Genomic DNA, 27418 nt, shown 5'->3' on the forward strand with positions numbered 1-27418 from the left:
GAGCGTCCGGCGGTGCGGCGGGGGGGTAGAGAGCGAGGTATTCCGTAGTGAGCAGCTGAAGGGGGGGGAAGAGATGGCAGTGATGGACCGAGCAGTAACGTCTCTGATTTCGAAGTCTTGCTCAGTAAGGTGAGTACTAAACTGGAAGTTGTTTTAGTCCAGGAAACGTGCATGTTGCTGTAAGCGTGCTTGTAAAATAGACTGCTGTATCCCCGGAGAAATCTTCTTTCAAATATGTGCTGTTGCATTGCAGGTATTTTGGTGTAGAGGATACTTACTTTAGATCTTCTCATCTAGAAAGTTTTCTCCCCTTCTTTTTAGTGTCATTTGAAAAAAAAAATCTGTAAACATAATATTCTCTGCCTACTAAAACCAAAATATTTAACTTCAAAGAGCCGTCTCTTGATGGTATGGAAAGCCAGCCCCTGTTTGTTCTTCACATTTGTTCCTAGGCACTCTAGGTTTTAAAGTGAAGAAACTTGAAAATCTAACTGCACATTTTATTCTACATCTTTGGTTATTTGTTGGTTAGCCTTGGTTGGCTAATGGAAAAGGTTGATGAAGGTTTTTTTTTCTTCATCATCATTTGCTTAGCATTTAAAAACATGTCAGGGACTGGTAGGGAAATGCTTTTCTTGTAAGAAAGAGAATATCAAAGAGCTCTATTTGTAAGGAGTGTTGCACGGAGACATTTATAGTCAGTAAACTGTTTTATATAGCCTACAGCACTTGGCTCTCCTTAATACTGTGGGAAACGAAGGCTTTCAGCACTTCTGAGAAGTGAGGCCAGGGTCTCCTAGCAGAGCTGGTGCAGCTCCCCACACATGTTCCCTCCCGCTGGGCACAGAATGAGGTTTCTGCTTGTTTGTATTGACAGAGCGTTTAAAACAACTCGGAGCATTAATGAGTGTGGTGGTGTCAGCTCTTGCCCTGATGCTGTGAGAATAGTGTTGTGTTTTATCCTCAAGTGCCTTGAATCTTGGTAATGAGAAATTGAGTCTCTTTTAGTCATCGTTGAAAAATCAGAATTGCCCCCCCCAACACACACACACACACACAATCTCAAAAGTTCTTGGGTTTTGTGGTTGAAAGTGTCAGGCTTCGTTAGTGCACGGGCAGGTGGTCGATGGAAGGGATTATTGATTGCCCTGTCCTCGGCACTCACGAGGCTGCACCGAGAGTGCTGTCCCCCCCAAGCACAGGAGAGGTTTTGGCAAATGGGGAGACTCCAGCAGAGCCCACAGAGATGGTCAGGGGCTGGAGCACCTGGTGTGTGAGGAGGGGCTGATGGAGCTGGGGCTGTTCAGCCTCCTTCAGGAGAAGGGAAGGCTTAAGGGGGATGTCACCGCTGTCTCCCACTGCCTAGCGTGTGCTCACAGAGAAGGTGGAGTCAGACTATCTCCAGAGGCCTGGCTCCTGACTTGTGAATTCTTGGAGCTGGGTGCTGGAAGGCAGAATGTAGGACCTAAGGATGAAGGGACTGCACCATGTGCCTTTAGTTTTAGCTTTTGCTTTTATCCATATTGCCCCTTTTCCTCCTTTCCTTTTCTATGTTGGTAACTTTTGTTCTTCATCAGTTGGTGTTTGCTTCCACACCACACTTGTACTTGATGTTTTTTTAACTCCTCAGTTTTAATTTTCCTTCTATCCCCTTCCTCGATTTGATCTTCTACTTCTCCCCTGTGCCAGTCTTGGAGGCTGATTCTCACCTGCTGTCTATTCAGTTTATTCTCTGTGGTGTCATCTTTTTTTATCTTTCATTTTTGCCTTTCAGTGTTCATGAGCCTTCAGTTGAAACAGCTCTAAAAATGTCCCTTGCGTTCTTCTCTTCTGACGTGCAGAGGTGGGAGTAGGATTACAATTCAGGCTAGGGGGAGCATGGGTTGGGTTTGCAGTGTTGTAATGCTAGGAAAGGTTCTGGAGGTGTGAAGCAATGGCAGTGTCTTAGGGGATTGGTAAATAGTTGTTTCCTTGCATGCCCTGTAGTAAAATGAGGAGGATCTGTCCAGTGAAGAGTTAAGACCAATCATTGATTGTGCTAGTTGGTTAAAAAACGTTCTCCCTAAGAGCAGTGCAGTGGCTCCTTCAAATGTGGCTCGGGTTCCCCTCAGTTCTGGTATCGGTTGTTAGGAGATGTATTTGTATTGCAGTATTTCCTTCAGGGGGGACGCTGGGAGGGTTTCCCTCATCTACTTAACCATCTGTTTCAGGGAATTTGCAGGGTTATTTTGCAGCACCAGTTTCTTGGCTGAAACCAGCCAGTGAGTTTGGAATAGAGGCATTCCTGTGCTAGACAGCTTACGTGGGCAGGCTGTGCTTCCTTAGGAAACCAGGCTGGAAATCTGCTCATGTCAAGTGGAGTCGGATCTGTGTCTTGGAGAAGTGAGACTTTACTTCAGCCTGTGCAGCCTTTAGCCTGACTTTTGTAAAACCAGTCAGTGCCTGGAGCAGAGGTAGCTCGGCTTCCGCCTTCATTCTGGCTCCTGGGGGTGGTGGTGACTTCTCTATGTTGCTTTTGCAGCTGTTAGCAGGTTGCAGGTGAGAACATCCAAGTATGCTGGGTTTCTTCCAGATGTTAAATTACTTTACCAGGAGAAATTGATATTACTGGGTATAGAACAGTCCTTTTAAAACTTTGCCTGTTAATTCCTTGTTCATGCAAAATACTGGAGATGTAAGGAGAGAAATCCTTTGAAACAAAGGCAGTCATGAAGAGAGAGTCCCAAGAGATGTTTCATATTAGAATTTTTTTTGCCCCAGCACAGGGAGATAAAAAACCCATCCCTTAAAAAAAAAAAAAAAAAAAAAAACAAACCAAAAAAAACCCAACAAAAACCAGCAAAAAACCCCCAACAAAACCCCAAACAAGCAAAAAAATCCTAATGGATAGATTCCTGTGTTGTATTTGAACAGAATGGCACTGTTGTGTCAGACATGGTTTTTGCTACTGCTATGGTCGTTGGTGTGGCCTGCTCCAGGGCGAAGTGGAGCCATGCAGAAACTTACACATTTTCTTTACTTGCTAGTAATTGGCCCTTACCTAGTGTTTTTGATCTTCAAAGCTCTTTTCAAATGCTAAGTAATTTTTGCAGCAAGAAGTATGGCTGCTTTTGTAGATGGGGAAAACTGATTTTGATAGTGTGACTTGCCCAAGGCTACAGGATTAAATCTTATTCTGGGATAGCATTAACTTTGGCGGCGCTTGGTGGCTGGTTCTGGGCTTAGTAGGAAGTGTTTAGGGCTTCTCTTACCTGTGTTGTACTGATGACAAACTCAAGGACAAGACCTTGCTGCCAGGGCTCTCACCAGTAACAAGGGTCAGAAGTGAGTCTGAAGTCCAGAGCATATGGTTAAAAAGTATGGAACTGCAGATGGTTTTTTTTTCCCAAGAAGTATTAGGACACGCTAAGTTCTTGGAGTAAGCTGTTGGGTCAAGAAGAGAGCTTGGTGGTGTCACTGGGCTGAACTAGAGCAGAACTCATCTTCTGCTAGTGGGACATGCACATTATGGGAATACCCTGTGGGTAGGAAAGGCTTTGCTCAGAGTTTTTGTCTTACTAGTCAGCGGATAATCTAGATGCAACACTTGGATGCCAAGCTCTGATTCTTCTGCAGAACTGCTCATTGAATTTGTGCCATTGAGTGCAGCTGACCCACTGAGATTTGGTGGCCCTTCATAATAGGCAGAAAGCTGTTTTTCACCAGAGACATGTAGTCAGCTAATTTCTGTGGTGGCTGCCTCTGTGAGAGCCCTGTTGTGTTAGCCAAGGAGCTCCTAGTGGTCTTTGGTACCTTTGAGCTACAGCAGTGCTATTTCTTCCGTATGTCAAAGGAAACTGAGGCACAGAGTGCCTGGGTAGGAGCTGTGCTGCTGACACATGAATAAAGGGGTGGCGAGCGGGATGGAAATGTACCACAAATGGCTGCTAATCCTATCACAGCAATCTGAGGTGTGACACAGTGATATGTGATTCATTGCAGTTGCTTTTGGAGTTTGCCCTGAGCTTTCTGGTTTGGGTGTCTGTGGCTCAAACAGTTAATTCAATTTTGCTTTTTCTTAAGGTGGGTCTAGCTGCTGCCTCCTTCTCACAGTTTTTGCCTGTGTCCTGATGCTCCTGTGTGCTGTTCCAGCTCTCCTTGGCCACCGGCTTTCTTCTTGGATGCCTCTTGCAGTTGCATCTCCAGCGGCTTTGGCTCTAGTGAATAATCCCAGCCAACTTTAGTGGTTTATATTGTGCTACATTTCTCCCCTTAACGCTGGTGGATCTCACATGTGGGCTGTGACTTTCTCATTGGGATGTGGTGGCCTAACTGTTGCCTTGAGTGCTGGTCTGTCCTTCCTTTTGGGTCACATCCCTCTCCTCGCTGTAAGGTCTTTTGAAGGACAGCTCACCATGCTACTTCCATCCCTGCTCTACCCTGCCTGTGATCAGGGGCTGTGGCACAAATGCTGCGGGACACTGATGCTTGGCAGTTGGGTTGGACCTGGGAACCAGCTGCCTTCAGGCTACCCAGGATTTATGTGCCCTGGTGGAGGACCTTTTGGTGAAAGATGAAAGGCTGGCAGGTGAAGTGGAGGTCCCCTGATTCACATGATCTGCCTTACTGTAAAATGTCAGCAGAGGTTTATCAGTATTGATTGTCCCTCTGGTGCTGTATTCTTACTTTATCATGCAAATAGAGCGGGGTAGGCTGACATTTCAGTGAACTTGCGTCGTCTTATTTAATGGAAAAGTTGCTATTTAGAGCATCAAAAGAAATTGCTTGTAAAGAATATGGTAATATCACTTTGGTTTTTTAATGTAATAATTGGAGATAATTTGAAGCACTATCTGAGCAAGGGAAATGGGCTCTGAAATCATACATGAAGCTAGAATAAAAGGCAAGCTGCTGTCTATTCCATCCAAACATCTCTGAGCACCTCTCTGAAAGCTGCTGAATTAAACAGCAAGCCTTTGACTGAATAGTGTAATTCACAGCTCTTGTATAAGGAGGTAATGTATTGCCCTACCCAATTACTATTATCAGGCTAGATGATAGTCAAAGGAGTCCCTTTGTATTCGGGTGCTCTTGTAGAGCTGAGCAGGGCCCCAATGTTCATTCTGAGAACCTGTTACACCATCGTTCCCTTCTGCAATAACCTGCTACCAGGTTGTAGCCCTGGCTGAAAATACCACATCCATAAGACTTTAATGTGTGATTGTAGTAAGGTGATTGTGGCTCTTCACTCAGCAACTTCTTGGTGAGGTCTGAGAGATCAGTTAGTTACTTGAGTGACCTCATATATGACTGTCCTGATGGTGATTAAACAAGTCATCACTTCAGGGAACTGGAGGGATTTTGTAATGGACACAAACACTTCTTGTTGGCATTTGATGTGTCCAACTTGAAAACATGAGGCATGAGTGACTACTTCATCTTAATTTGTCCGTAGCACCTTAAAAAGCTCTGAGAGGTGAAAACACTGGACTGTTACACATGATAGTGTATGCTAATAGGCTTGAACTCTTACAGTGCTGCTTTTCCCTGAAGCCATTGGCACTATGTTAGTATTAGTGGAGAAATGCTGCTGCAGCCAATAAATTGAGTTTCCCAAGCAGGTTCTTGTTTTCCAAAGTGCGGTGTCCTGGTTGAGGTGAGCCAGTACAGGAAACAGGTCCTGCACAGCTCGTGATCTTGAAGGGAAGCAGGTTCTCATGGCTTCCCAAGGCATGACCAAGAGAAGGAGAAGAAATCTAATGCTGCTTTACATCACGAACAGGATATGACACTTGCTTGAATCATATAAATGTGCCCGGAGGCATACTGGTACATCAGTGCACGTGTGTTCTTTTGCCTTTTACTATTTTATTTGCCTTTTACAATTTTTCAAGGAGGTAGTAGATTATAAAGGACGTATGTATGAGGGCAGAGGGATTTCAACTTGATCTAAAACTGTTTCACGCTCTGTGGTATCTTCTGCATGTGTTGCAGTATGCTGAAACAGATGGCATATGGCACTCACTTTATTTTTCTTTGCATTCAGGTTCACTTCCCTGATGTTGAAAGAGTGGAGTGGCTGAACAAGGTGAGGAGCTCTGAACTGTAGTTTGTGAGGCCATCTGCTCTGAGCTGCATCATAGCACAAACTCTGCAGGCCAAGTCTGAGAAAGTTATCAAGTCACTACAATACGGCTCAATCATATCAGTGTCTGTACTTAAGTCGTGGAGCCACTTAAGTATAGAGTTGCCACTGAGGTTTTGGTGAGAGCCAAATGTGTGCCTGGTTGATACAGGTTTGATGAATTTGACCACAACACTTCATTCTGAGATTAAAAAAAAAAAAAAAAGCAAGTGCGTGTGTATGTGTGTATGTATAGAGATGTGTATATACATATGTGTGTATGTATTATTATTATTTTAGCAAAAGTAGTGGCATCTCCTCTTACCAGAGAGGTTTCCAGAGAGCTCTGAGGCAGGCGTTCCCATCAGCAGGTGTAGTCAAGCTCCTGCTGGAACTGGACTCTCTGGAATTCAAAGCAAAACAGCTGAACTTGCAAAATAGCATCCAGTAGCTATCCTGTTTTTCTTTTTAGCAGACTTTCTTTTTGATGTAAAAGCTCATCTCACTCCTCTCTAAATAAACCAAACTCCAGGGAACTTTGTGATACTTTAGAGTAATTAGGGACTATTGTGCTTTAGAGACTTTAACCTTGGGCTTTGCTGGCTCAGCCCCTGTGGTTAGAAGCAGTCAATAGACTCTATGGAGCTGAAAACTCACCCTTCAGTTCCTAAAACAAATTCCTTTTCTGAGGAACTGAGATGGATCCTTCCATAAGGATGACTTAAGAGCACAAATGTGACTTGGTATTTTAAAAGGACAGACATTAATAGCCAGATGTTCTGTAATGTGTGTGTCTGTTTCTCAACAAAAGGTATCTTATACAAAGAGTCTTCAGTGTGTTCCTGCTTTTGCTATTCTTTAGGTCCTTGTACAGGCTTGGCCATACTTTGGAACAATCATGGAAAAAACATTTAAAGAAGTTCTTGAACCAAAAATCAGAGCAAAGAATGTACACCTGAAAACATGCACCTTTACCAAGATCCACTTTGGCGAGAAGGTAGTGTGAATCCTCTGCAACGCCTGCAGTTCAGTCTTTTCTGAAAAGTTCAGATGCAGGGGGAGTCTGATGTTCAGCTCTTTAATAGCTCCGAGTGTTTAACAAAATGGTATTGATACAACACCTCCTTTGTCCCCTCCTCATGTTGACGTGAGCATCTTCACTGTGAAGGAAAGATCATATAGGAGACACACACATCCATTCCCACCGGCTGTCAGTATCATGGGACTGGAGATAGAAAAAGGGGCACGTATCCACATTTCTTTCTGTTATACCCTGCAACAGGAGTTTTCAGCGCTTCCTAAGGCTTGCAGCATGGGCTACTTGCCACCAGCTCTGTATCTGAGGACTGCCAAGGCTGTTCACGTTACCTCTTTAAGGGAAAAACTGGTGTGGTTTACTCATACTTTACATGCCGTTGTGCAAAGTCTTTAATGAATGCTTCTGTACTCAAATTGATTGAAGTGAGTAGGACTTTTCACTTGGGCTTAACTTGAAAGATATTAACTATGTTGTATCTTGTTTGTCTTTATTTCAGTGCCCTAGAATTAACGGAATAAAAGCCTACACCAAAGAAATCGACAGAAGACAAGTTATCCTAGACCTGCAGATATGGTAACATTGCATCATTGATTATGTAGATGGTTCTTAACTCACTGCCCGTTTGACACCTATGTGTGAGTTGTCATGCTGGACTGGACATGCGGTCCACTAAGATCAGCATGAAGTGGAGAGGTCCTTATCTTATATCAACCTAGAATGATATGAGATAATCAGTCCCCCAGCTGGATGTCCTCCATACTTACAGAAGTGAGGTGTTGTGCATCAGCCTTTACGTCAGAAAGCAGTGTCACCTGCACAGGTGTTACTGACAGTAAGAACCCAAGTTTTGGAACTGTATTTCCTGTTCTGACAGCTCTCGGGCATGGAGGCGCTTGGTCTGTCTTGCCCCACTATGGTTCCTCTTCAGTCCAACCTCTCCAGTTCTTCCAGAACTACTTGCGTTATTTATTTTTTAATTCCTTCCCCTAGATTAATCCTCTTGTTTTACTCACCATTTGTTCCACGTGCCACCCAACACATTTGCTTTTTTTGATTATAGCTGTTCTCTGAGCAGAAAACTGCCTCTAGCCCTATTAACAACAACCACAACATTAGATAAAACATTTGATACCTCCCAGGCTGTTTTGAATGAGTTTGTGTGTTTTGTTAACATCAGAGCCGCTGCAGAGCTAAACTCTCTCCTGGTTTAGCCTGGAGAATGGAATTACTGGGGGAATTACCACTTGCATACTGCTGTAGCTCTGTAAGTTTAGTGGGCGATTGAGCGGCCTAATTTAAATGGCTTTTCTTCATGGTAGTGCCAGGAAAAAGCAGTGTGAAATTACGGAGTGTCTTGGCAACAGCACAGAGCTGCTCAGAACTGTGCCTGTTGCTTAATGTGGCAATGGCATGGCAGCATCCCCAGCCCTGGCAGAGCACCATCGCTCCCTGCAAAATGGCATGCTTGATTTTCAGCCAGAACATGTTGTGCTTCAGTGCTGTCAGTGAAAAGCTCTTTGTAATAGCCAGACCAGTTTTAGGGCCTTTGGCAAATCATTCGTGCTTTCCACATTGAGATCGAGGGATTTGATGCCTTTAAGGCTCTGCAGGAGGTTGCTGCTGTTCTGTTAAACTACTTCTCCAGGCTGCTTCTCCCACATACTCATTTTCACTCTCTTTTAACAATCCCCTGCAGAGGGATTCCCCCACCTCCTCATTCCTGTCCCTCTGGGCAGACCCATCAGCATCTCCAAACTGTCCAAACACTTCTGTTCCTCATCCTGATGATAACTTAACCTGAACTGTCATCTGATAACCTAAGTATTTTCTGTATTCACACAGGAGTGTTCAGACTACCTTGTCTCTCTGACGGGGGTCTCTTCTCCTGGGCTGTGTTAAGGACCCAGCTTCTTTTATGTTAATACCTTAATATCTGTTTCTGCAACTAAGCTGGGCGTTGTGCATTGTACAGCGTCTGCAGGAGGTAGTGTATTACTTCCAGGAATGGGTAGAAGCAAATCTATGAGCAGTGGTGTTATTTACCTGCCTTTTTCTGGATTGCCTTTTTTTTTTCTCTTTAATCAAAGAAACGGGCAATCTTCACTTTTCTGGAGTGAGGCAAACCCCCATTACAAAATAAGCTCTCTTAGCTGCATGAATAGCAGTAAGTGTCTGCACTAGTGCAGCTGGTGTTGGGAGAAGAGCTGCTTAGAGGAGATGAACTTAAGCTGCCCCAATGTGAGGCTGCTGCCCTTTGCACTACCTCTTGGTTGCTGCATGCTGGTGAGGTTTGAATGTGTCCACAGAGCTGCGTCCTGGCATCACAGCTCTGGGGAAGAGAGTGATGTGCTGTGGGTGCCAGTGTGGTGCACTTTGAGATGCTGGGACCACAGTGACTGCCTTCCCTCTCTTGGGTTAGGTTTCAGAGAAGCGTAGCTATGTTGCAGTGGACGTTAAAGGATTAACATGTTATAAACATGACTCCTTTGCCTTGGTGCTTGCTAGCTGTAATTTTGTGGGAGTTCCCTCACTGGTGAACCCACGTGAGCGTGGCCTGTTGGCTGGCTCACCACTGCATGCAGCGCTGACCAGGGCGGCTGCAGCAGGGAAGGCCAAGCAGCCGCTTCACGCAGGGTGCTGTTGGACAGCACTCCTGCCTCTGCAGCAGCTCTGCCCCGCTCCAGTACCGAGTTACCCGTTGTGTTAGGCAGCGTCTTGCATCCAGAAGTCTCAGCATGGTCTGTAAATGCTTCTTGCTTTCAGTCTCACAGCAGTACAGGAGGAGGGATTTTTTTCTCCAGTTTTATCAAGGAGGCAACTACTCTCTGAAGCCCAAAGTCTTTGACTTGGCCAGGGAAAAGCACAGGAAAAGGGCAGGAGCAGAAAAAACGTTTCCCTCTTAGCCTTCCTTTGTTGTCTGTATGGAATCATTTGTGTAGTTTTAATAGGCACTCGTAGACATACAGTCCATCAAGTGTTTTGTTTAATCTGTGCTCCTGATCTCCATAATGTGATGCAGTGCTGAATGCTGTGATTCAGGTCTGTGCCGTGTGAAGAAGAGCTTCCTTTCCTCTGTGTTAAATTTGTGATGTGATATCGCAAATTGCATCCTTTGCTCGGAAACTGTGAAAAGTAGCACTTAGAGGTCCCTTACTTGTGTAGCTGTCAGCAGAGCCAGTGTTGCAGTACATCTGGTATTGCATGGAGTTACCAAGAGGAACTTGAGAAGCTGCTTTAATTAAATCTGTTAACAACAGCTTACATGTCCATAGCATCAGAGCATCGGGAATGGTTATATAGAGCGCTGTCTTATTACAGTCTTGACTGTCCCACGTGAAAGGACTATACTTGAGTTTTTGGCAGGAAAACCAAGGCTCAGAGGTGATTACTTGTGAGGCACAGAGACCTTTTGGCAAAGGCAAGGAAGGAGGCTATAAGTCTTCCTTCAAAATCTTTTGCTCAGTCCCTGAGATGATGCACCCAATTGGTGTAAATTAAGTTGTGTAAATTTTGTCACAGCTTACAGAACTGAACAAAAGTGTTGAGATAATTACTGCTTACCCTCAGGTCTTCTGTACAGACAAAGTTTGTCATTTATCTGTCTGAAGGTCCTGGTGTCTGTATTCTGTTCATGTATCTGCTTTTCCAGTGCAAATATACCTGATCTACAGCTTTCACATGACACATAAGAAAGTATCAGGGTTCTTGCAGTGGCTAAATGAAATATGAGATCCCTGCCAGACTGGGATTTGAAATCCCCAAATCTGAAATATGAGATCCCAGCTGGAAATAAAATGGCAATACTCTGGGATCTCCAATCTGCCCTAGATCTAAATCATTAATCTGTCCCCTGAGCACAGGGAGCTGACAGTTGCATTCTCCAAATGAATTAATGTCAAAGTATTCCAGAAATGCTCTCCAAAACTGCATTTTTGAAAATGGGGACTTTTCAAGTGCAGCCACTTGACCTCCTACAGCTGCTTTTCTTCCCACTAATTCTGCAATTGCCTGAGCTGCTGTGTAGCCATGTAATCATTGGCTATAATGATTAGAATTTCAAAGTATTTCTGGGATTTGAAATCCCCAAATCTGAAATATGAGATCCCAGCTGGAAATAAAATGGCAATACTCTGGGATCTCCAATCTGCCCTAGATCTAAATCATTAATTGTCCCCTGAGCACAGGGAGCTGACAGTTGCATTCTCCAAATGAATTAATGTCAAAGTATTCCAGAAATGCTCTCCAAAACTGCATTTTTGAAAATGGGGACTTTTCAAGTGCAGCCACTTGACCTCCTACAGCTGCTTTTCTTCCCACTAATTCTGCAATTGCCTGAGCTGCTGTGTAGCCATGTAATCATTGGCTATAATCATCAGAATTTCAAAGTATTTCAAGACACTATTACCTCCCAGAAGATTATCTTGCAATCCAGTTGCTTCTTATTTTGTTAGTCTGATTTAGTACTCATAATAATTTCTCATTGGAAGTGTTTTGAATTTTCATTTCCATGATCTTCTGTGGTGTTTACAGTACATGAGATGTCATAGAAGAATACTGTAATAATTAATAGGTATAAAAAAATGTATATGCATTGCAATTTACTCTTAAAAGAGAATCTCTGGACTTCCTAACTGGCAAGTTTTCAAATCTGGAAAGACAGTCTTTGTCATGTAGTGCAGAATTGGAGAAAGTAGTCAAAAGAAGTGTGCAACAATACTTTGGGTTTTGGTGGAGTTCGGGTTAACTAAGTTTGTAGGATCTTACAAGAAACTAAAATAATTTTGGAAGCTTGTCAGTCTTGAGCAGAAAAGGAACGCTTGCCCTCAAGAGCCTGACTTGATAGGCAAAGGGGAAAGGCAGAGGTGATCTGTTTTTTCTCATACCCTGTGGTACTTGGTCATGTTTTCTTGTCTCTCTTATTTGTCTAATACCGCTTGCTCATTTACCCAAGTGCAAAGTCAGGCAGACTAAACAGTAGTCTGCTTTACAAAGCACTTGAGAAGGCTGGACCAAAGGGGGCTTTTAGCATGCAGGCCGATGAGAAGATGGGGCCCATGGGGAGTTACTTTACAGGGGGAGAATTGCACGTGCCTTTTCTAAAGGGATACATAGACATCCAGACTTGTCAGTATGTGCTCTTGTAGCATCCCTGCCTTCAGCCAATGGATTGCCATTGTATCATAAACACTGTGGGCCCAGCTTTTCCACCCAAGTACAGAAGAGATACAGATATGTGCGCTTGTAGAAGCTTCTCCAGTTCTCATCCGTGGCACAGGCATGCTTATCTGCATCACCTTGTGCAATAGGTGATTTAGGAGAGAAACAGGTGGTTCTTCCACTCTTCACAGGTGGGTAAAGCATGGTCCTGTGCATAGTGGCAGAATGGCAAAGGAAGCCCTACATGCTTTTGAGTGTCAAGCCTTGAGTTTGGCTCAGGTGCGCTCTGTCTGGGGGAGAACAGCAGAGAGCACAGCAAGGTTACACTGAGCAGAGGGGGCAGATGAAAGCACGAGCAGCTTGGACTGGAAACGAGGAGTAAAACTAATGAACAAAGAGTGCGTCCTTCCTACTAAGCACCCTGGCGTGGGGGTGATGCTTATATGAAGCAGACTTAAGGATAATTAAAGGCTCTGATAAAAGGGGTAAAAAATTCTCTGACATCTAGCCTCTAAAACACGATTGCGTGTATTGAAGTGTTTACTGGAGAAAAAGAGACTTCTAAGACTGGGTGGGAAGAGTTTTTGACTGTGTGGAAAGGCGTAAAGGTTGTAAATTGAAACACCACAACTATTATTTGTTGTGTTGGACACTGGCAACAGCTGAATTAAATCCTCTTGGATTAATTACTGCAAATTGAGGAACTCATTTTGGCTTCTCATTTAGACTTTTATTGTGACAAAGCTCTGTTAGCACCCAGCGTAATGAGCTGTAAGATAATGTCAAAATTGTAGAAATTAATAAACGTTAAAATAAGTTTGTTTAATTATGTGACTAGCTTATAAGGAAGATTGTGTTAATTTGGGCATGGCCTGTAAGGTTGGTTATTTAAGAAATGAGAATGCTCTAACATTAAAGACTTTAATTTGTGTGTTATGAGCTTTTTAAATTCTGTTAAGTGAGTGTCTGTAAACAAATATTCAAGAACTTTGCTTGCAAAAATGGAGACAAATTCACAGCGTTACACATTCTTGGCAGGGTTTTTTTGGGGGGAGGGAATCTGTCTATGTGCAAATTACAGTGTGAATCAGTGGCAACTGCAGAACTATTTGCCCATACACATGTGGTCAGAGCAAAAATCTTGTCCTTTTTCTTTGATTATGGGGTGAAATTATGCATGCAGGTGGCAAGCACAACACATTCACTGTGCTGCGGTAGGTACCTTTACACCCTGCTTTACCTGCAGGGTGTTTGTGTGTCTGCATCCAGAAAGAGCTAGTTCTCAGAGGACTGAAAGGGAACTTGGTAACTCCCTTCAATTGTTTTCTGCCAGAGGCATTGACAAATCTGCTAGATTCTACTCCATGGGGAGTGGCTATTGGTTTCTGCATAAGATGATGTTTGTATTTTTATTAAAGTCTAAGGTGGTTTCCAAATTGTGAAAGTACCACACTCAGCATTTGTTTTATTTAAAGCCTGATGTTCACCATGGCAACTGACCAAAACCTGATCTAATTTGTTGTCTTTTAATTCAGCCTCAAGGAAACCTGGTTATTTTTAGTGATGAATTTGTCCTTCAAATGGGCTTTTGGGTTGTGGGCAAGGTGAAGACCCCATATGTAATGGCAGGATGGCTCTGCATCAGCTTGGGAGCTGGGTCACCAAGTTGTGGGGTGAGATCAGGCCTTTGGCAGAGAAGGGAGCAAGAGGACAGTTGCTGTGACTTTGAATTTTGAATGAGCCTGTTGATCCCCTCCTTCGAGCAAGCTTGCCTCAGCCAACTGCCAGTCTTAAGAATGGAAAAGTAACCTTGAAATACAGGTGTTGCTTTGACATTTTGCAGGTAGATCAATATCCCAGCTGACTGCAGGGTTTCTCTTGTGAAGATCTGACCCTTGTTCAATGTGCTCAACTTTCCCTTTTCAGTTGCTTGCAAATCTGTCTCTGCCTGTGGGGTCATGTTGTCAATCATTAAACTAATTTCATTTATACTCTGTACACCCTAAAATTTCTCATTGGACTATTGCAAACTGTGGAATAACATGAGAATTTTCTTTCAGTTACATAGGGGACTGTGAGATTCACATGGACATATCGAAATTTAATCTTGGAGTGAAAGGCGTACAGGTGCGTGCAGTGTTAACGTTGTCTGTTTGAGGGTCTGTGTGTGTGGCAGGAGGTAGCATGTCCCAATGGGGAGGTCATGACACTCAACTGGGAAACCACCAACTAGCAGACTTGGAATGGTTGGCTTTATCTCCTTGCGTTTTGGCTGGGAAAATGATGCCTTCCATGGGAAGCACCTAAATACCACTTTTAAGCTTCTTAGTGTGACTCTTAAAGAGGGTCAGTGCTAGAGCATCAAGCTCGTGTGGGCCAGCTTCTGCCACTGGAGTTCAGAGGAACTGCATGTTGGTAGAGAACTTCAAAAGAGCCAGTTCTGCCAGGGTGTTCATAAACTGGTGTAGGTTAGACCAACAACCTGTTCTTACAATGTTGAAAGCTAATAGGCTGATCTCTCCATTGTATGACAGTCAGGATTGCAGAGAGACTCCACAAACTTAGAAAGCATTGCCTGATATCAATAGCAATGGTTTGGGGGGGAGGAGGTTATTGTTGTAATTAAATTCTAAATAAAATGACTTCATGTAGGATTTTTAAAATTATCTTCATCACTGAAAAGCTCACAGTTTTGAAACTGCATCCTGAGAGTACCTTCAGACTCAGTTTTCCTGGCTCTATTCTGTTTGCAGTTGTATGGGACGTTGCGGGTGATACTGGAACCTCTTCTAACCGATGCACCTTTTATTGGAGCGGTGACTTTGTTTTTTATGCAGAAACCGGTGAGTCAGTAGTGAACTGTACTCTGCAGCTTCCTTGCTTCTTGATCTGTCTTAATGCATGGATAGGTCTTCAGTGAGTGACACAAGCTGTCCATCACCGGTAACCCAAACTGCCTAACTGTGAATGCCTCACAGTGCAGGTGTTTGAATAGCAAATTCCTGATTGTTCAATGCTCCTCTTGAATTCCAAGAGGACAGGAATGAATTTGCCCTATTCTTTTGTAGTAGTGCCTAAAAAGTTACTTGCTTCACTCTAAGAATGGGAGGACTTTCCGATGGTGACAGCACAGGAGCTGTTTCCTAGGCCTTTGCTGTGAGGTTCCTGGCAGGTGGATTTTAGATCTTCCCATTCGTAGATTTTAACTGCAGTCATCTTGGGGACCATTCAGTCATGGTGGTGCTTTGAAAGCTTGCCTGTTTAAGGTTACGTGACTTGTAGTTGAATTGTGGTTTAATAAAATATGAGAAACTTTCTAGTCTTGTAAGAACCAGTTATCTTATAGCACACAGCTTTGCTTGCTTGTGGGTTATCCTCTGCTTGAGTTCATGGAAGTCATACATTTTTGATCTTGGATGAGGTGTTTTTGTGTTTAGATGTAGTAACATTATTTTAGCACATGGAAAAAAAAATTGTTTATTGTGTGAATAGAAATACAGACTGCTGAAGTCAGGTGGTGTTTGTAAATGCCCCTGCCTCAGGGCACAGGCCAACCCCTAAGTGAAAGGATGAGGAAACAACTTCAAAGTCTAAGTAGAGGTGTCGGATTTACTACGCATGACCCCAGGGCATCTGCCAGTGGCCATTGCTAGGGGATGAATGCTGTGTTTCCCTGTGCTTGCAGGGTAAGTCCCAGTGATACCCTTGTTTCAGGTATGGCAGATAAAATAGATAAGGGAATTGCTACCAGCTATTGGTTTTAATGTACAGGTTTTGCTTTCTTTAAACATCTGGCTTTGTTTTAGAAGCATTTGCTTCCCCTTTAAATTCTACCTTTGTTCTGAAATAAATTTTAATGGTCCTGTATCATTTTTCTCCCTGATCTTGTTGTAGCACTTGGAAATCAACTGGGCAGGCATGAGCAACCTCCTGGATGTCCCAGGGATTAAGTGAGTGTCTGTTTTGCTTCACTTCATTCTTCTTTAAAAAGCCTTTGGAATTTGGGATGGCTTTCTCCAGTAATCATCGAAGTTATTCTCAAGAGTGGTGTGTAAAAGGTGTTACAGTTTATATGCCACCATATCTGGCTGTGGAGTTTGCAAAACCCGAGGAGGGTGCTTTTTACATTCTGCCAAAATTGCTTCAATCACTTCATTGCGTTTGGGACTTAGGATGGAAATAGTAAATCCCCAAAACTACAATCATCTATAAAGTAAAAAATGAGCCCTTCTGTTTCCCGTGTGCCAGTTACTTATAAAGGTGGATGAGCAGACCTAGGTGACAGGCAGTCTGTGCTTATGTTTATTTACCTTAAAGTGAAAAAAGACTAGGTATCACAGAGTTGCAGTCCCTCTGATGAACTGAAATACAATCCATGATAAAGAAAACTGCACCAGATTTATAAGGAGAAATGTTGTTCTCTTTCTGTGTCATCTGCTCACCCTTTAGGTTCTTCAGAAAATGTAGCTCTTCCCCAATGCCTCTTGGGTTGATCTTGTACGTAAAACTTGCACAGCAAGGAAGAAAATCTTAGCAGTTTTCAGTACTGTAAGTTTCAAACTGTTTCTCCAGATTGGAAATTCACTTTGTCCTTGTTCCTTAGTGTAAGGAGAAAATTCTGTTACACAAGAACAAAATATATTTGGTTATTCAGCCATTGCCTTTCTCCCTTTAAATGCAAATGCAGACACTTCTGTTCCCCTCTTCCCCTGCAGCTCATGGTTTGCAGAGACACAGGAGGTGGCTGGCTACTTTAGGTGCTAGTTTATGCATTAAAGGGCCTCTGAAAACCTTTGATGTTGAGTGAGAGGAAGCTTTCTTTTTCTCTTAATTTAAGGCCAGAGTGGCCTTTTGCCCTGAAGCTTGCCCTGAGAGCTCCAGTTTTTATCAGAGGAATTAATCTGTTCTTTTCTAATGTGGCTTCCTTAATCCTTGCAGGGAGAAGGTATGTAGGTGTTCCAACCTACAGCCTCTCATATAATTAAGTGCAAATTTGGTGTCCTAAATTTTCACTCCCTGGTTCTCTCACAGGGATTTGAACACAGAAACCCTTGCTTGTTCATCAGCACTGCACATGAAAGCCGGGAGCAAAACATGCCTGACCGTGAATAGGCTGAAGTACAGGTTGAACAAGAGCTCTTCCTTTCAAATGAATTGGGCTTACAAGAGAGTAAAGAAACTGGATGCAGTTGTCTGTCCTCATGCACAAGCTGTGTTTAGTTGGGTGTACCCTGAGACTCGAGAGAAGGGACAATTCTGTGACCTTCCTGTGGGGTTTTTTTGACAGGAAAGCCAACAGCCTGACCAAGGGCTTTCAGGCTCCTGGTTTCACATTTGGAGTAGGAGAGGACTTTCCTTCTGTGTGAATCCAGCCTCCTCTGTGAACTATGACAATTTTGTTGCACAGTCTTACCCTGAGAAGCTGCCTTATAAGCACTAGATTTATCAAGAGGATGAAAGTCTTTCAGATGTTCGGTGCTCTTGGGTTTTCCTCTTAATATTGTCTTCTGCTCATGCCGAGTTGTAGTAGTATGTTGAAATCCTCTCATTAATCACCTGGAGAGTACCGGACATCTGTGATAGCCATATACTTCTTGCTCAGGAGCTATAGGTCAAATTAGTTGTCCCCGCCGTACAAATAGAGCAATTCTAAAGAAAAGATTTAAGTTAAAAATGTGTAAGTTTTAATTAGACTGGAAAGTTCCCTAAACTCCAAGACAGACAGTACCCTCAATTCAGCCAGTGTGATCTCCTGTGTGCACCAAAGGTCCAGTTACTTCAAACAAAATTTTCCTTCTTAGTACAAAATATACCAAGATACAGAATCTCATGTTTTGCTTGGTCTTCTATTAAAAAAAAAAGCCAAACTCATTTTGAATGTGGCTGCCTTCTCTGTCCATTTTACAGTAAGGTTTCAGCGTGTGGCCAAGAGCAGACAGCAGTGTGCACTGAGGCCATGTTCTAAGTGTAAAAACAAACTACCTCGAGGTCTTGAGCCCCCTGTGAATGCTGAAAATTCCTAATTCTCTCCTCACCTTGTCCATCTCTGGTGTTGGCATTTCCAAGGAAACCCAAAAGGCACATGAGTTTTTGTCTTGTTTGGGTGCATGACGATCTCATCGTGTGGCCTAAGCTCCCATTCATCATTTACAACCTGCTAGAGCCAAATTCACATCCAGCCCTAGTAACCCTAGACTGGAACATCCCTGCGTGCAAGTGGGCACTTGTACCATGTGTGCCACAAGGCAATGGCAATTATGTGCAGAATGATAGGGAATAAGATTGAAAGGGATCTTGAGAGGCTGCCCCATGCTCATATTCTCCTCTGCAGCAGCTCAACTGGATGCAAGTTATTGATAGGAGACAGCCTAACCTTCCACAGTGATCCACATCCACCCTTGGTGATTGGTTCTGGTGTTGAACCGTCCTCTCCATTTCCTCTTATTCAAGCTAAATGTCACAAGCATGAGTTTCTTCTGTCCATGTGCAGTTGTACGTAGGCGCTCTTTCATAGAACAATAGAATCATTTAGGTTGGAAAAGACCCTTAAGATCATAGAGTCCAACCATAAACCTAACACTGCCAAGTCTACAACTAAACCATTTCCCTAAGTGCCACATCTACATGTCTTTTAAATACCTCCAGGGATGGCGACTCAACCACTTCCCTGGGCAGCCTGTTCCAATGCTTGATAACTCTTTGGGGGAAGGTAGGCAGTATCACTCATTTCACAGTGGCCGTTTCTTTCACTGTGCCTCATTCTTTCATTCTAACTGAAATTGTGATTGACTGTAGAGATTTAGGTTGCCTTTTTTTACCCCCACCTGTAGTGTAATGTCAGACTCGCTAATTCAAGACTTCATTGCTGCACGGCTGGTTCTACCGAACAGGATCACAGTGCCTTTGAAAAAGAACATGAACATTGCCCACTTGAGGTTCCCTATCCCGCATGTGAGTGTTTTGGTTTTGGTTTTTTTTCAGTGAGGGTGTAAATCTACATGAGTGTGCATTTGCCGCAATGTGGATGCATACAAGCTTAGTGCCTTAGGTTCCTGCATCAGCTGTTTCAACCTGGATTGTAGGCTTTCTGTAGGTAATATTTCAGAAATATAAAAGCAGATGTTGGATAGTTCATAACTGGGGGGGGCGCTGGGGAGTCCTACCCTCTATACATGGCATAAGAAGTCTGCTTAGACACTGAGCTCATTTACGAATTTAAACTTTTAGTCTCATTTGAGAATACCACAGATCTGCAGTTAGAGAAAGTAAATACATGAGCAATGAGTGTCAGGCTACTTAATTTTTTTTACTGATGCTGTGAAGGCGTGTAAATAGGGAGCTCAGAGCATGACATCTGTTTGTTACAAAAAAAAAACAGGGAGAAAAACCCCAACAACAAATCTCCTAAATGCTTGACGTATCCAGATCTTCAGTCTCCGTCATCCATCAAATACCTAATACGCTCATTAATGAGGGTAAATATAAATTAATGACAAAGGGATGCTCCGTATTGCAAACTTGCATCACCAAATTGAAGTTGAATGGCTACTCTGCAATAAAATAAGAACCTGCCAATAGGTGCTTAGTTCCTCCTTCAGTCAGTGGGAATTGATCTTTACTCTACCCTTGATTTGACTGTGGCTGTAATCCTGTGTGCATACATATGTTTCTGATTTAAAAATGAAGAATATTTCCTACCCAATGATCTAGACTGGATTGTGTATCTCTTTAAGGCTTTTTTTTCCTCTAGGTAATTGGTAGAAAAAGTGTTTTAATACAGCTGTCATTGGAAATATACTGCATCGAAATACATGTCTTTGCAAAACTGTCATGGTGACTACCCTTGCTGCCTGAAATAACTAGTTTTAGGAGGTAGCATATTATAATTATCCAAAGATCACATTTTCATGACGAATTTTGTATCTTATTTTATTCAGGGAGTAATAAGGGTTCATCTACTAGAAGCTGAAAACCTTGTCCAGAAAGACAGTTTCCTCGGTGCAATCAGGGGGAAGTCTGACCCGTATGCTCTTCTTCGTGTTGGCACGGTGCAGTATCGAAGCAAGACAGTTTCCCGAGATCTTAATCCCATTTGGAATGAGACATTTGAGGTACTGAATCTTTTGATCTTTCCATCTGTAGGATGCACAGCCGTTTACATCCCTGTGCTTGGAGGACCTTCTCTTAGCTGACTGCGCTGGAGCAGGTGGACTTCCTTGTTACTTGATTGAGGCATTTCTGTCCCTTAAACAAGTTAAAATTTACATTGCAGACTTGAAATGTCATTCAGGTTGATCTGATTTACATATGTGGGTTTTTGGAGGAGGTGCAAAGCACTGCTTTAAATATCAATCAGTGCTGCAGTCTGTGCAGCTGTAGTCTGCTCTAGCATTGATTATTCTCTGCTTATTAGGGATACCAGTTTGAGGGGTTTAGCTTTTAGTTCAAAAACAAGCAAACTGGTTTTGAAATATTTTCACCTATAATCACTTGTATTTGTTACGCAATTAGCTGCGAAACAGCAGGGAACGTCCTTAATGTGTTATACAGCTGTGAAGTGTCATGTTCTTGTCCACAGCCTGAGCCTATATGAACCTATGTGAATGCTTTTTATTTTTAATCAATACCTCTTTCTCCTCCAGTTTGTTGTTCATGAAGTGCCTGGTCAGGACTTAGAAGTGGACTTGTACGATGAAGATCCAGATAAAGATGACTTTATGGGCAGGTAAATTAGCATGACCCTTGCTCGGGGTCCAGTAACCTCTGCAACGGGACACCCAGGTTATTCATACCAGAAATTTAATATTGAAGGAAGTGATTCCCTTTGTCGAGATATTGATACCAAGTTATTAGTTCCTAGTGCAAATAACTTTGAACGAGATAGAGAATGGTCCCAGACTCCTGCAGGGAATCCTAGGAAGCCATTAGAAGTGATAGTTACTACACGACTTGAGACTTACTTCAAATTTATTTTAGTTTTGGAAGTATTTCAAGGGGGAGACTTCAGAAGTGTAAGTGCGTTCCAGCGCACACACACACAGGTAATGCGGAGTTCTTGTTCTTTGGAACAGATTTGAGTGTGGGCTTTTTTGGTGGTGGTTTCTTCTCCCCCTAACAGCAGTATGCTGTATGCCTAAATATACACTAAAATGTTTGCTTTTTGTCTTTCAGCTTGCTTATAAGCCTAGTTGATGTAATGAGTGACAGAACTGTTGATGAGGTAAAGACCACAGCTTATTTCTAAATGTGGTTGGTGGTGTATGCTTACATGTACTCATTTGTGCTCTCCCTCTGCTACTACATTGTTTCTGTGTGCTTAAAGCTTCCTTGCACACTTGCACTGTGGTATTTTCACAAAAAGAAAATACCTTCGTTCAGAAAACTTAAAGTAGCCATTACAATAATCTTTTAATCAAGCTGGCAACCTCAGACAGCCCTGAGGTTGCACTGAGCCAGCAGTAGGGTATCTTGTGTTGATATCTCGTGTCCTGTATGTACAAAATGTTTTGCACAAGGCTACAGATAAAATTTGGTGAAGCAGTCTGATTGCTGAGGGAAGAAATGATCCGATCTTACTGTGGTTCATCCTGCAACCCAGCACTCTGCAAACAATGCAAGGGTGCCTGTCTTGTGCTGCTGCTGGTTGGAAATATCCATGTACTTTGCATGTATATGGGTATCTTATTTTCATTTTTTCTGGCTCGTGTTTCTAAGTAGATGGACATGCTACAATCTTAAGTGTCAAAAATGCAAGCTAAGGCGCTCAAAGCACAATTCATATCGTCTATTGTACATAAGTCTCAGACTGCAACATATAAAAATTATTCTGCCTCATAGTACTCAAGTTACTCTTTGTTGTCTCCATTTAGTGGTTTCCCTTAAGTAAGACAACAAGCGGACACTTGCATTTAAAACTGGAGTGGCTTTCACTAGTAAATGACCAAGAAAAGCTACATGAGGTGAGTATATTTGCTTAAAGGATTCAGATACTCTGATCCCTGTCCAGTGATCAACAAAGGAGTGTGTAAAATTAGGAACCCCAGGGAAACTCATGGGAGTTTATTTTTGTCTGACAAAGTTTTGATGTGATTTTTCCCCCCCTGCCCCTGCTGAAGAGGAAGAGCGTTTGCTTGCCCCAGGTCCCTTGGTAATTCAGGAGTAACTCAAATCTGGCAGCTCTTTTTGCTTGAATTAGCAAAGCTCTGTGTGACTCACTGCAAAGTGGCTTCTCACAGTTCCCTCCTTTGATAATTTTTCCCTTCTCTCTTCATCTAGGGTCTGTGTAGGACCCCTGTCTATAACCTGTACTAGTCATAGACAAATACCCAGCACTGGTGTGTGGTAGAGCCATGGTTCCAAATGGTGTCTTACTTGTCCAACAGAATTACTTGGATAAAGCCCATCTCCCAAGGATGCTGTTGCTTCATAGTCAAGCAAAAGCATTTGAGTTCCCCTGAAGTGAATAAAATTTGTTTCCAGGCTTGGAAACAAATCCTGACACTGGATTACTGATCTTGATGTATGTGGTTGAGCGTGTTTTTAGGTGTCTTGCTGCACTGGGGAATCCAACCAGTTCTGCACTAGAGAGATTGAAGAGCATTAAGGCCAGTGAATTGAAAAGACTTACACCTCTTCTTACTGGTCTGCTTAAAACTGTCGTGCTGTATTGGCTTGTGCTCCTCTAAATTGCAAGTTTCAGGAGAAAAGTGAAGAGCTGCTTAGCTTTCAGAAACTGTGCTTTGAATTTGTGTTGTGCTTTGCGTTGTCCTTGATGGGTCATCATGCCTACCTTGTGTTTTGTTTTGTTTTATCTTTCCTGGCCTTCACAGGATAAGAAGGGTCTGTATACAGCTATTCTGATAGTCTACTTGGACAGCGCCTTCAACCTTCCAGTAAGTACAAACCACATGCAGGCAGCCTTCACTCCTAACTTTTTTTTTTTTGCTGTATGCCTAAATATACACTAAAATGTTTGCTTTTTGTCTTTCAGCTTGCTTATAAGCCTAGTTGATGTAATGAGTGACAGAACTGTTGATGAGGTAAAGACCACAGCTTATTTCTAAATGTGGTTGGTGGTGTATGCTTACATGTACTCATTTGTGCTCTCCCTCTGCTACTACATTGTTTCTGTGTGCTTAAAGCTTCCTTGCACACTTGCACTGTGGTATTTTCACAAAAAGAAAATACCTTCGTTCAGAAAACTTAAAGTAGCCATTACAATAATCTTTTAATCAAGCTGGCAACCTCAGACAGCCCTGAGGTTGCACTGAGCCAGCAGTAGGGTATCTTGTGTTGATATCTCGTGTCCTGTATGTACAAAATGTTTTGCACAAGGCTACAGATAAAATTTGGTGAAGCAGTCTGATTGCTGAGGGAAGAAATGATCCGATCTTACTGTGGTTCATCCTGCAACCCAGCACTCTGCAAACAATGCAAGGGTGCCTGTCTTGTGCTGCTGCTGGTTGGAAATATCCATGTGCTTTGCATGTATATGGGTATCTTATTTTCATTTTTTCTGGCTCGTGTTTCTAAGTAGATGGACATGCTACAATCTTAAGTGTCAAAAATGCAAGCTAAGGCGCTCAAAGCACAATTCATATCGTCTATTGTACATAAGTCTCAGACTGCAACATATAAAAATTATTCTGCCTCATAGTACTCAAGTTACTCTTTGTTGTCTCCATTTAGTGGTTTCCCTTAAGTAAGACAACAAGCGGACACTTGCATTTAAAACTGGAGTGGCTTTCACTAGTAAATGACCAAGAAAAGCTACATGAGGTGAGTATATTTGCTTAAAGGATTCAGATACTCTGATCCCTGTCCAGTGATCAACAAAGGAGTGTGTAAAATTAGGGAAATTTTACAGGGAAAATTTCATGGGAGTTTATTTTTGTCTGACAAAGTTTTGATGTGATTTTTCCCCCCCTGCCCCTGCTGAAGAGGAAGAGCGTTTGCTTGCCCCAGGTCCCTTGGTAATTCAGGAGTAACTCAAATCTGGCAGCTCTTTTTGCTTGAATTAGCAAAGCTCTGTGTGACTCACTGCAAAGTGGCTTCTCACAGTTCCCTCCTTTGATAATTTTTCCCTTCTCTCTTCATCTAGGGTCTGTGTAGGACCCCTGTCTATAACCTGTACTAGTCATAGACAAATACCCAGCACTGGTGTGTGGTAGAGCCATGGTTCCAAATGGTGTCTTACTTGTCCAACAGAATTACTTGGATAAAGCCCATCTCCCAAGGATGCTGTTGCTTCATAGTCAAGCAAAAGCATTTGAGTTCCCCTGAAGTGAATAAAATTTGTTTCCAGGCTTGGAAACAAATCCTGACACTGGATTACTGATCTTGATGTATGTGGTTGAGCGTGTTTTTAGGTGTCTTGCTGCACTGGGGAATCCAACCAGTTCTGCACTAGAGAGATTGAAGAGCATTAAGGCCAGTGAATTGAAAAGACTTACACCTCTTCTTACTGGTCTGCTTAAAACTGTCGTGCTGTATTGGCTTGTGCTCCTCTAAATTGCAAGTTTCAGGAGAAAAGTGAAGAGCTGCTTAGCTTTCAGAAACTGTCCTTTGAATTTGTGTTGTGCTTTGCGTTGTCCTTGATGGGTCATCATGCCTACCTTGTGTTTTGTTTTGTTTTATCTTTCCTGGCCTTCACAGGATAAGAAGGGTCTGTATACAGCTATTCTGATAGTCTACTTGGACAGCGCCTTCAACCTTCCAGTAAGTACAAACCACATGCAGGCAGCCTTCACTCCTAACTTTTTTTTTTTAAAGCCCACAAATTAATTGTTTTTAAATACTTTCTTACTAATTCAGAAAAACCACTTTGAGTATTCGAATGGTGAATGTGGAGCAAAGAAGATCAAAAATAACAAGTACCTCAAGGTAAGATTTATATTCTTCTCCCATGCTTGCAAAACAACATTCTGGATTATGCGGTATCGTAGCAACTGAAACTAGCTGCGGTTAAAAAGAAATAATCTCTCCACCGTCAGAATCTAAGTGACCAGGGGTTCAAAATAGTGATTGAAAGCCCACCCCCACCCCAGTGAAAGTCTAAGAGGTCCAAGGGGGAATGCAGCACAGAAATATTTGATCATGTGTGGGGTTGTCTTTATTTTTATTTTGTACTTTGGACAGAGAGCCTCCAGACATCAGACCAAGTCATGTTATCCTTTCTGCTGCTGCAGGCGTTCTTTCCATGCTGAGCTGCTCCAGCTTGACCTCCCACATTGGGATGGGAGGAATATGCTTGTTTGTGGTAACCTTCCTGTCCATTGGAGACCTGACCACCAGATTCCTTCCCCCTCAGTTTTAGAGGGATTCAGAAGCCACTCTGGCATTCATGCCTCCTCTCTCTTTGCTTCTGTTTACTTTTCCTCCCCCAAATACTGCATTTTGCTACTGCGATGTAAATGGTGGGTATAGGGAAGAATGTCTTTCTCCCTTTTTTCTTGAACAAGCTACACACAACCACAGCTTTGAGCAATGGATAGAGCTTCCCATTCTCTCAGAGTAGCTCCCCTCTTAAATGCAGTCTTTACAATTTAGACGAGTTACCAGCACTGTAATACACATCACATTAGATAATCCTTAATTCTGGACTTCGTTGTATCCACTTTGTATACAATGTTGTGCCAAGACCAGATCCTCAGCCTTTATTTCTATAGCATTAGTGCAGAGAAGCACAGTACGAGAGGTTCAGTATTACTGCTTCTGGAAAGGAATTGTTACTTGATGCCGAAGACTCGCTTGTAGCTGCTTTACAGCAAGTCCTGAGCCTTGGAAACCAGTTCTGAGAGTCCTGTTTCATTCAGGAATGATGAAGACTTCCCACTGAGCCTTCAACTCTTTTCTCTGTTTCCTCCCAGCTTCTGACAAATTTTTAACTGCTCACCTATTGAAACCTAAATATATAAAACTTTGGCTTAAATGTGTACTCTTGATTGTAGAGGGTAAGACTGCTGTGTTATGGCTGGAATCTTTCCTGTGTACTGCACTCTTCAGACATCTTGTGTCTGAAAACTATTGTCAGGTTTCCAGCAACTTATTTCAAGTAAGAGTAGTGACTTGATATTGCTTCCTGTAAACTATAAATGTCTCGTCTCTTTTTTTTTTTCTGCTTTCTTTTTTTTTCCTTGTATTAATTAACAGAAGATGGAACGAGAACCTTCCTCCTTTGTCCTGCTCACAGTAGGAAACAAGACTCAGAAAAGCAAGGTGAGGCTGTTTGACTCTTCTGCTTTTCTTGAATCCTTTCTGTTTTATGGGTGACTATCTCCAAGTAGCCCCTTGGGGGTACCCCTAGGAAGGGTAGGACTAGTGAAGCTGATGTGAAGAGCTGTAGTTATGGTGATAGCTGCGGAGGCTGGGAGGTGGGAGTCAACCAGCATGTGGAAGCACTGTCACTGAGTTTTGCTTGATTAGTGGGTGTCTGATCAGCTGCTGTACAGATGTATGTTTTTGTGCTCATGGCCACGAGGTCATATTGGTCAAGACACTCTAGTTCTACGAGGGTTGAAGAGGAAAAAATGATAGGTCTCCAATCTGGCTCATGCTTTCTCAGGGCAGAGTGTCATTTGCATCAAACTGGCATTTGTTCCCTCATCAGAGCCTCCTGGCTCCTGTGTTTCACAGTTTTACTGATTTTTTTTTTTACCTGGACAAGATGTATCCAGATCTCCTCCACTTCGCTTTTGGTTCCTTTTTCATTATTTAATACTTACTTTTGCCTGATGAGTACGAGCAACAGCAGAGTTCTGCCCTCCCAGTAGCTGCCGTGTTATTGCCCCGTAGCTGGATGCGGATGAGGGCAGCCCTATGTTCTTTTGGACACCCAACAAATAGGAATGAACCCTGTTTGCTACACAGGAGCATACGGGACTGGCACCTATTTTCCTTTGTTTCTTCCACCTGCTCCATCCAGAAATTGGGTTCTGCTTGCATTTTTACCTTTTTTGGCTTTCCCTTTTCCCCACCACATCACCTGCCTCTCCCAAGCTAGGACAGACTTCCAGCTTTCCCCTGCTCCTTTCCCCTTGCTGCCAGCACTTGTGGCCTGGCAGAAGCAACTGGTTTACAGAGCAGCCTCAACCACAGCCCCCGCAGGTGCTTTCCATGCT

General features: G+C 42.9%; 1 protein-coding gene across 1 annotated transcript in view; it reads left to right on the forward strand.

The window, feature by feature from the left end:
• The window catches only part of ESYT3 (extended synaptotagmin 3), a 47363-nt gene that overhangs the window by 12126 nt on the left and 7819 nt on the right, over window positions 1–27418 (forward strand). Inside the window, exons 3-16 of the mRNA XM_009290983.2 lie at window positions 5974–6067; window positions 6966–7100; window positions 7639–7715; window positions 14360–14426; window positions 15053–15142; window positions 16194–16249; window positions 19130–19250; window positions 20237–20410; window positions 20942–21024; window positions 21471–21519; window positions 22169–22258; window positions 23129–23191; window positions 25113–25181; window positions 26451–26516. Of these exons, the coding sequence (XP_009289258.2) occupies window positions 5974–6067; window positions 6966–7100; window positions 7639–7715; window positions 14360–14426; window positions 15053–15142; window positions 16194–16249; window positions 19130–19250; window positions 20237–20410; window positions 20942–21024; window positions 21471–21519; window positions 22169–22258; window positions 23129–23191; window positions 25113–25181; window positions 26451–26516 (1234 nt within the window). The remainder of the gene's footprint in view (window positions 1–5973; window positions 6068–6965; window positions 7101–7638; window positions 7716–14359; window positions 14427–15052; window positions 15143–16193; window positions 16250–19129; window positions 19251–20236; window positions 20411–20941; window positions 21025–21470; window positions 21520–22168; window positions 22259–23128; window positions 23192–25112; window positions 25182–26450; window positions 26517–27418) is intronic.

The sequence above is a fragment of the Aptenodytes forsteri genome, unplaced genomic scaffold, assembly GCF_000699145.1.
Source record: "Aptenodytes forsteri isolate BGI_AS27 unplaced genomic scaffold, ASM69914v1 Scaffold29, whole genome shotgun sequence".
NCBI lineage: Eukaryota > Metazoa > Chordata > Aves > Sphenisciformes > Spheniscidae > Aptenodytes > Aptenodytes forsteri.